We start from the raw sequence: 10,145 nt of genomic DNA, 5'->3' as shown, positions 1-10,145 counted from the left end.
CTTCAATGCCTTGGCTTGCTATGGGCTGTGAGTGGGGTGAAACATTGGGATTGTTCGCGGGGGGGGGGGGGGGGGGGGGGGGCACAAAGCCTTTACACTTCCTAGCAAGAAGCTCTAGCTCTCTCCTCCTCTATTGGTCCTCTACTTGAACGTACATCATGCCCCAATTCTACTCACCATGGGTGCATGCAAATTTGTTACCCCCTTTCCCAATCATGCTACCCCCTTCTTGGCCACACTTCTACCTATAACAATGTAGCAAAAGTTGGCTAGTTTCAGCACGAAGTGTGAATACTTCTTGAATAAAATGCACCGAACATGCATATCTCTGAAGGAGACACCTCCTACCTTTGTGGGAAATAGACACCTCCTACCTTTGTGGGAAATAGAGATGCCCAATTACATGCTAGAGAAATACCAAAGGAAGAATATCCCTTATGTGTTTTGCAACAATCACTTTGTTGTAGTGCTTTAGCTGCAAAAGGTAACTCTCTTTTTACTCACTTTACATTTTTGCTTCAATTCACTATGGATAAGTGCTTGAGATACATCTCCAAATAGAACATGCATGGTTTTGGATGGGTCGAGAGAGAGAGAGAGAGAGAGAGAGAGAGAGAGAGAGAGAGAGCTTAGTGACGTTTGGGAAGGGCAGTGGGCACAATCAAAGAGACATCATGGGCAAGGGAAAGAGCACCACATAGTATTGAAACAACCTGATGTTCTTGGCCCTCATATTGAACAATAAGTACACGTCGAAGGGAAACATCTTTACCCAAATGCTTGTTGTTAATGACTTTTTGTGCAACGGCAAGTGCACGACTCTCTATATGCATGCATATTGACGAACCTTTTCCCTAATCACCTGTTAATGATGACAAACATTAGCATGTGTCTTAGTGCTTTCACAAAAATGTTTTTGAGTGCATAATATTAGCGAGCTTTGAAAAGAAACCCCTCTTTATACTACCAAGTCCCTTCAAAAGTTCATTCATGTGAGCTTACTAAATATTACTACATGCCTTCAAGATGCAAGCGAGAGCTGCTCACTTTGCATTCCATGGAAGCAATCACAAGAAGATTCAAAAATTTTCTCATGTAGTAAAACGGAGTCTTTTCCAGTGTTTTTCATACAATGAATAACATCATGAACTTCTCCTTGAGAGGCACCTCATACCTAGCTAGGTACGATTGGGGGCAGGGGACCACCGGCCCCCCCATCGAGCCGGCGCTCCCCTGCCCCCAATTGTACTTAGCTAGGTATGCGGTGTCTCCCTCACAGAAGCTCATGATGTTGAGGTAAGTCACAATGTCGGAATTATTGTGAGAATTTGTCCAAAACTACTTATGATAGCTATGGAACCTTAGCATTGTCTATGAGCACGTAGAGTAAAATGTCGAACTATGAGCATCTATATCTATACTAATTATGATGGGGGGAGGATTTCCGGCTCCTCCCCGGAAACGTGTCAAAGCTTCTCACTCCAGCACGTTCAGGTAGGGTAGAGGAGCCATATTAAGCACACTTAAAGTGGAGGCCCTATTCAAAGCACAGATTGTAGGGTTTCTATCAAAGTGTGTGCTCAAACAGGGTCGCTATAGGCCCTTTTGCATGTGGCAATTAAAAACTAGGTTATGGGCTCCATTTCCCCCTCTTTTTTCCAGTTTTTTGATTTATAGTGTTACAATTTTTGGTACCATTAAAGCTACAATATCCGCCCATGCCATGTGCCAAGGATAAGCCCTTTCTGATCCTAAAGCTGTCCAATCACCAAGCGTGGCTCTTCAGTGAGAATGGGTCAAAAAGTCTTTTCCAAAACGTTTCTTCGTCACGTACAACATGGTTTGTCACCAATTGAAGAACTGGCGATGCTCTGTATGAGCTCTCCCTCAGTCTAGATGTGAGCTACACACGCATCGTTTTCTGTGGGGAATTTCCTACAGTTTGGAGCGGGCAGGAAAGGCGCCCCCTGTTTCACATTCGTCATCATCTCCAAACATCTTCACAGGCATCATGGCCATCTCCGAGGGACTTGCACAGGCTCTCAGGCGGTGAGCTTTTCCTGGATGTAGCATTCCTTGCTTCTGTAATATGTTTTTGTTTTTGTATTCCTTGCTTCTATAATATGTTGCAGAAGACGTGAGGACTGTTTTCTGTGCTACAAAATGTAGAGGACGCTACACACAAGCAAGTTGAGCTTCACCTGCGAGATCCCTCTACCCGCATACTTGCATGGCAGGCGATATTCCCGTCGAGGTTAAACACACTCATCTCTTCGTTGGAGGCAGATTTGTCGACTCCATCTCGGGTAAGATTGTCTCTCTCTCTCTCTCTCTCTCACACACACACACACACACACACACACACACACACACACACACACACACACACACACACACACACACACCGTTCTTCATCCTCTTCGCACAATGTCTGATGCTGGTGGCTTTACATGGAAGAGGTGGAAAGTACTCTGAGGATGGTTCTTGTTGTTGCAGATGAGAGGCTAAACGACATAGTTGCATTGCTTATTACGTTGCTCTAGAAGTTCTGCATAGATCCTATAGTATTGAAGTGGAGAGCATTGGAGTAATTACGTACATATTACTATGTGGCAGCCGCCTATTTTGGGCACGTACAGAATCTGGTATCTTTAGATTTGTCTGAGCCAAGTTTCGATGAAGCACCATGGCCCATCTTGTCACTTGAAGCAAGGGACTTTGTGAAGAGGCTTCTCACGACAGATCGCCACAAAAGAATGACAATTGCTCAAGCCCTGAGTAAGTCATTGTGTATCCAAGTATGCAGGACTTCAAGCCACTGGTTGTAAATTTATGAATGCTTTCGTGAAGGGCCTAGGTGTCTAAGTAAGTGTGTTTGCTGTGTTCTATTTGTCAGCACATTCGTGGATATGTGGATACCAACAAGTTCCTCTAGACATAATGATTTTCAGAATGGTGAAAAGGGAGATCTAAAGTGTTGATGGTGTCGCTACTCTGGTCTTTTTCAGGTGAGATAGCTTCACTGCAATGGTTCTCACTCAGCAATCATGACTACTGCTCACTTAGCTATGTTTCAATACTTCAATTAAAGTTTGTAAGTCGCATGAGTTTGGCTCTTGTTTGGTCTCGATTCATATATGTTTGTTTTGTATGTCACATAGTTGCAAAAAGGTGTTTGATGTCTCTATTGTTTGACTACATTTGTTTACTCACTGCTAACAAATTGAAAGAGAGGAAAAATTAACTCTATGAAGGTAAGAGCAGTTAGGGTAGGTACACTTGTGGTTTCAAGATATTACAAAACATGGCATTGTTGTGGATATAAAGGGAAAAGTAGTAAAAAGAAGGCATTCCTAACAAAAAGTAGGGTGGGATAAGCAAGATCTGATGTTTTTTGCTGATTCACAAAATGTCACACTGAGAGGCTTATTGCAATTTATGTCGAGATCTTCGTAGTTTCTCCAAGCACAACTTCCTTGCCAATGCTTGATATGGTTGATCTTGGTGGAGAGACTTGATGAGGACACCTTCAAGTGAACCATTCTCCCAAAGTATCGATCGCAACCGCTTCTCAAAGAGCTGTTGTTGTATCTCCCAGTCCTTTCTAGTTAGCTTAGCCTTGGTTGCATATGTTGTCCGTTGACGGCGCTCCTCTTTCTCAGTAAGAGATTGTAGCCGCTTCTTATCCTTTTCTACTTTTCGCTCTTCTCTTGCTTTGCTGATCTCCTCTTTTTTTGCATTCTTTGCTTTCATGCTTTCAACATATTGAGATGATGTGATGATCAAACAGTTTGTGTAATCCACAAAGGCTTCTCGTGGTGCTCGCCTCACACATACTTCTGTCATAGGCACTCTCAAGAGATTAATTATTGTGTTCTGCTCATCTGATGGTTGTGTGCATGAGAATGGATTTCTTGCTGAAAACTCAATAATGCTGGATTGTTTGCTCCATTTGTATGTTCAGTTGTCCCTTGCATGTTGTTGCAGCCTTCTATTCTTTGTGTGCTTTCTTGTCCTTGGCCTTCTGATGGGAATTGTAGTGAAAACCTGTCATCATTTATGGGATCATCAAAGCTGAAAAGTTCTTCTCGTGAAAGATTTAATATGATGTCTTCGATTTCAACATCATCCAAAGTAGGAATCTGAACCTGATTATCAGCTGCCATGGCTTCAAAGCATCAACTGCCTCACCTTCCATAGTTGGCAATTCACCTTCAATAGAAGGTAAAGTATTTTCTACGATTGAAGCTGATGGTAAATTCTCTGGAATGTCTGAAGTTGGAGTGTTAGGCACTTGAGACTCATCACCCACCTCATTGATGTTATCCTCGATTATTTCGATGTGATTGCATGGCATACCTTCAAATGTCACTGCATTAGCATCATGTGGCCATATTCCTGTGGCCCTAAATCCCGCCTTGATGTTCTCTATTGTAAATGATAATGTCAAAGCTTTGGATTCAATTGTGGCAAGTTCACCTAGCCTGAGAGCTTGCTGTCTTTTGTTGCCATATAGCTCGCTCCTTACGAAAGTTGGCCTTTAGAGACTTGAAGACTGACACATCTAAAGGTTGTAACTTATGAGACGTATGTGCAGGTAAAGTAACAATGTCAATACCTGAGTCATAAGCCTTGGCAACCACCTCCAGGGACACATGGCTTCTGTGTCCATCCAAAATCAGCAAATGTCTATGCTCAAATCCCATCTGTTCATTGATTGACTTTATTAAGTGATCCAGCCATGCTTGAAATAGCTCTCCCGTCATCCATGCCTTCCGTTGCATTGCCATTGCTGCACCTGGTTCACAATGCTGAATGTAATTGCTTCCGATTTTGCTGCCTTTGAAAATGTAGCATGATGGGATTGATTGTCCAGTAGCATTTACACAACACAAAACAGTCATCCATTCTCTTGAATTGCATGTAATACCATAAACTGACTTTGTTCCCTTTCTTGCAAGTATTTTGATTCCTTTGTCTCTTTAACCTTGAAACCCTGTCTCTTCCGCATTCCAAATGTGTGATGGTGGATATTTATTCACATCATAAAGCTTTTTAAGGTTATCATGTAGTGTCCTCACAATCTCACGTCGAAACCTTGTGGCTCTTGTTTGTTCTAACCCTTCTGAAATTTGGAAAACTAACTCAGGATGTCGCTTTCGAAAACCTTGCCACCAGCTCTTTCGTGGAATTCCATTACTCAAAAGTGTGTGCTTCGTTTGACACATTTTTGCAACCTTTAACTTCACATCGATTATAGATACGCCGTGTCCTGAATCGCACTTGAAAAATATCCACTGTAGCAAAGATTTTTCTTCTTCTAAATTGAGCATGGTCTCAGGTCCTCGTCGTTTCTTGCACGTTCTTCCCTCTTCCCAGCTTGCTATAGCTAATTTTCTTATGCCAAATTGAACAGAACATTTCTGCAAAGAAAGGCCCTCTTCACGAGCTGTCAAAGCCTTGGCCATGTCCTCTTCTGTCCATGATAATGTACTGCGCTGCACTGGTTTCTTTGCCTTTTTACTTGCTTTGTCTTCATTGACTATGGGAGGCTCCTGGGTTTGTGTGTCTGGCTTTGAAGTCACTGATTTGGGAAATCTGACTCTAGTTGGAATTGCAAGTGGAGCGCTTGATTTAGAAACCTTGCTGCAGCTTCTTTGTTTCCTATTTTTCAAGCCGACTTTGGAGGAGGGAGAGATGCTTGGACATTGGTTATTTTTTGTGGTTTTGACTGTTGTAGTCTTTCTGGTTCTCATCCCTCTTTTCACCATAGTCTACATAGACAAAAAGACCTGTCTTAATTATTACAAAAAAATGCTAAAGATGTTGTTTGGAAAGAAAACAAAAAGAATCTGTCTGCAATTTACCTCTTAGTCCTCAAATCTCCGTAGAAGCTTCTCGTACTCCTTAACTGAAAACTTTTTCTTGGGCACCGGAGGAGGAAGTTCTTTAGGGCTTGCTGGTCTTTTTTGTAGCAGTGGTGGAGGTTGGGTCTTTGGGGTTACAAACTCAGCTTGCTTTCTAGGCACTAAGCACATGAATGGGGGTTTCACGTGGACACGACCACAACAACAAACTCGTCCGCCGTTGCGATGGAGCAGCATGGATGTGCATAGTAGGTTTGCAAGTCCTGGGTGCCTCTCAAGCAAGCATTTCTTGCACTCACATGGAGCTGTACAGGCCATCAAGGCACATTCTGTATTGGACTTTAAATCTGAAGGTGATTATAATCTCTCGAAGAAAAGAGAGTAGTGCCTGATAAAATCTGTAGAAAAGAGGGTAGTGCCTAATAGGATGTTTTGCAGTGTTGATGAAGGATGGGTTTGGTAGTGTATTTGAGAGTGAGATGGGGTTGATCTGCAGTGTTGTAAAAATGGTGTGATTAAGTGCTTCTGATTAACGTTGCTTCTAATCCATGCTCTACGCATTCTGATATATTTATTAAATCTATGTTTATCTTAGTAAAATATGAGCCGTTCAAGTGCCTTTAATCTGGATGAATCCGGCAGGCTGTTTGCCATTGGTGGAATTTGTTGAGCGCCAATTTTTGGCTTGAATCTGCATTCAATGTGTGTACGTGCTTGAAATAATGAGATAAGAGGGTCGAGTCTTAAGAGGGAGGTAGTCTAGTTTAGAGTATGGTATTCATGATTGCTGATCTGCTTTTACCTCGTTAATGTGCAAGGGGGCGCTATTACGTGGGAGATGAGGTGTCATATTTGGAGAGAGAGTGCGCTGGATAGGAGTAAAGGCCACGTCCAGTTCTTTGCTGATGGCCACGCTTTCTTTCCAACCTTAAATTTGGTTCTGAAAAGTGTTGTGCTTGGGCCCCGCTTAAATCTCTTTTTTGGCTTTAAACTGGAACCCATCCAACAACTGGCTCCCTTACTCCCACGCGGGAGTGAGCCGGCTGAGCTCACTCCCGCTCTTCCCATCCTACCGGAGAGAAGCGCGGGAGTGAGCTCAACTGGCTCCTCACTCCGGCACGTTCAAGCAGTGTTGTCTGAGCAAAACAGCGAGACAACGTGTGTGTGTGTGTGTGTGTGTGTGTGTGTGTGTGTGTGAGAGAGAGAGAGAGAGAGAGAGAGAGAGAGAGAGAGAGAGAGAGAGAGAGAGAGAGAGAGAGAGAGAGAGAGGTGTGCCACCGCCTATCAGAGGGAACGCGGGAGTGAGCTCGGCCATGTTCACCAACAAGAGCCGTGCAGCTTTGCGTGTACAGCTGTGCCATGGGTTGCATGTACGTGCGTTGGGCATCATGTGCTTATACATGAGCACGACCAAGCCGATACAAGGAAGCCACTACTGAACGATTCTTCAAGCTCTTTGGGGATTTTCTCTAGGCCATAAACTACCGCCTCTAAATCTCAATGTTGTGTAGTGTGTTTGAAATAGAACAATCGCTCTAGACCAAAGCGTGTTGTGCGTTTCGGCGAAAGGGCAGTCACGTTTGTGACTTTTACCCTCCCAATCTCAATGTTGCTGAAGCTTTAGGATGCCATGGATTTTTTGCGTTCTGCACCCCGTCAATATTGAAACAAAATGTCAAAGTTGTGGGAATAAAAAGTAGCAATCAAAAGAATCAATACTCGCACAGGAAGTTTTGGACAAATTCTCACAATATTTCCCACATTGTGACTTACCTCAACATCATGAGCTTTTGTGAGGGAGGCGCTGCATACCTAGCTAGGTATGATTGGGGGCAGGGGACCGCCGGCCCGGTGGGGGGGCCGGGGCACCGGGCCGGCGGTCCCCTGCCCCCAATCGTACCTAGCTAGGTATGCGGTGCCTCTCGAGCAGAAGCTCATGATGTTATGCATTGTATGAAAAACACTGAGAAAGACTCTCTTTTCCTACATGAGAAAATTTCTAAATCCTCTTGTGAAGAAAGGTACTTGGCTTGTGTGAACCTCAGAACAAGGGGGCTTTCATCTGACACATTGATAAAGGCACTACTATCATTTTCTATAGAGATGCCATTTTTGAGTGTGATGTCTACCTCTCTTGCTTTGACATCCATGATATCCTCCCAATTCTTAGCATTCCTTGCACCTTAAGTGCATTAATACATGGCTTAGTAGCCACTCCACGTGCCCTTAATGCAGAAATAGAGCTAAGGCTGGTGATGTTTTCATTGTGGACACTTTTTCATCTGTAGTTAAGCCCTCCATTAGTAAGTCTAGTGCAAGAAGGCCATTGTGAGTCAGGCGTAATTCAATAAATCTTGAAGTCTCAATAGGAATTTGTAGAGTATTTTAGGCTTATGTGCAAAGAGAAGATGAAAACTCGAGAATGCAACTGAAAATCGATGATCCCAAAGACAACACAAGGAAGAAAATGAGCTTATGGAGATTTAGAAGTAAAAAATTGAAGCATGGGAAAATATCGTTCGATCAATAGGAGTTCACAAGGCGCTTTGAATCATCCTCGAAGATGCTCTTTTTGAACATCGATGGAGTTACTCTCAGACTACTTTCAGATGCACTCTTTTTGAGCTTATGACAATTTTCTATCTTGGGTGTCAACCTCAAAGTAGGAGGTGCTATCATTGTCAAAGCTCAAGCAACATGGATGTAGCGACAAGGCTTTCAAGCTCAAGGATTCAAGACATATTGCTGTCACTCCTATCAGCATCACATAAGGTAGAAACTAGGGTTGTTAAATGCAAGGGACAAGGATTTTGAGATTGTTGGATTGCCAAGTGCAGCAATAAGCACGATGCAAGAGGGGAGGAAAAGCACTCAATATCGGATAGGACATTTCAATCTCAACAAAGAAGGTGTCGGCATTGTCAACCTTGAGCAACATGGATGTACTGGCAAGATTCTCACGTTCAAAAATTCAAGGCATGTTCATGTCACACCTATCAACATCAAGGAAGGCACAAGTTGGGCTGTTGAATTCAAGCAATATGGATTTTGCGGTTATAGAGGATGCCAACTGTGGCAAGCAGGATGGAAGAGGGGAGGAGAAGCAATCCATTTTGGAAAGGCAAGCAACTGCATTTTGTGTGTGTGTGTTGGGGGGGGGGGGGGGGGGCAAGTAGCAGTTTCCAAATGCTTGCTTATCAGAGGTGTAAGGCCTCAAGAGGTATGCAAACTTTATCAAGAGCACAACTTTGTACTCTAATGAAGAGGCCACATTTGTAGGTTAATTGCATGTAGGTAGTCTTGGCATGTCTAAGGTAGGCAAATCCACATAGCACCGCCAAAGGCCGAAGGCGGTGCCGTTGTACTAGTATATTTTAAAACAGGTGGACATGTGTGTGTGCGCGCACGTAAGTGTGCATACTCATTTTCTAGAACATGTTTTCTAGTGAGAAACCTTAGTGAGGAAAAACCCAAAAAATTTGGAATGCTCCACCTTCACGTCCTTCAAGGTTGCACGGACCCGCTGTTCAAGGGTCCATCGCCACTTGTGAACGGGAATGTTATAGGAGGCATCACATGGGCATCTGCCTCATGAGCTATTCTCTCACCCACTTCCGACCGCTTGCCTTCGAGTTGACGCGTGTATATTTTTTTTTGCCTGAAACTATCCTCGCTTCTCAACATGATCACGACATGGATGTGTATAGGACATGCCAAAGGAAGAGGGTGAAAGAAAGAGCTTAACATGCCAAAAAGACATGCACATTGCATGCAAGCAATGCACCACTTTATATATAAAACACAAAATCTTTTGACTTTCCACTTTCAGGAGGCTTTTCATTTCGTGACTATCACCCTTCACTTTTGCATTTTAGATAGAAGTTTTTAGTCTTTCCAAAATTGTGGAGACCTACTACCTCAAGAAGGATTTGAACAATGAAGCAAGTCAAGCCATGCCAATTGGCAAATTATCATTGGCTATAGAACTAACACCAAACAAGCTACTGCTATTCATGGACTAGGAGTTAAATTGAGGGAGCGAGACATGCAAAGAGAGTGCGCGATTATGTATGTGTGTTTGAGTTGCTATAGGGAGAAAGGATAGTGCACAAGGTGCTTTGCTTTAGTGGCGGACATGTTGGAGATAGCTTAGGGCCATGCCTATCAGAGCTGCTATGGGTGGAAGAAATGGGACATCGGTTGGTTGCTATAGGGAGAAAGGATAGTGCACAAGGTGCTTTGCTTTAGTGGCGGACATGTTGGAGATAGCTTAGGGCC

General features: G+C 43.4%; 1 protein-coding gene and 1 pseudogene across 1 annotated transcript; one reads left to right on the top strand and one right to left on the bottom strand.

Annotated features, from left to right (window-relative positions):
• The first annotated feature begins 2,166 nt into the window (after window positions 1-2,166).
• Window positions 2,167-2,973, top strand: LOC147465683 (CDPK-related kinase 2-like). Its single transcript, XM_086512120.1, has 4 exons — window positions 2,167-2,306; window positions 2,497-2,516; window positions 2,640-2,778; window positions 2,897-2,973. Exons 1-4 carry the CDS (start codon window positions 2,231-2,233, stop codon window positions 2,971-2,973), a joined length of 312 nt encoding a protein of 103 aa, XP_086368246.1. The 5' UTR covers window positions 2,167-2,230.
• A 987-nt stretch (window positions 2,974-3,960) lies between these two features.
• On the bottom strand, window positions 3,961-4,904 carry LOC147465682 (MFS-type transporter clz9-like; annotated as a pseudogene).
• Between the last annotated feature and the right edge of the window lie 5,241 nt (window positions 4,905-10,145).

Source organism: Adiantum capillus-veneris, chromosome 1, assembly GCF_014529385.1.
Source record: "Adiantum capillus-veneris isolate H3 chromosome 1, ASM1452938v2, whole genome shotgun sequence".
In the NCBI taxonomy this organism is placed as follows: Eukaryota; Viridiplantae; Streptophyta; class Polypodiopsida; order Polypodiales; family Pteridaceae; genus Adiantum; species Adiantum capillus-veneris.
This window is presented reverse-complemented; position numbering and strand designations above follow the sequence as displayed.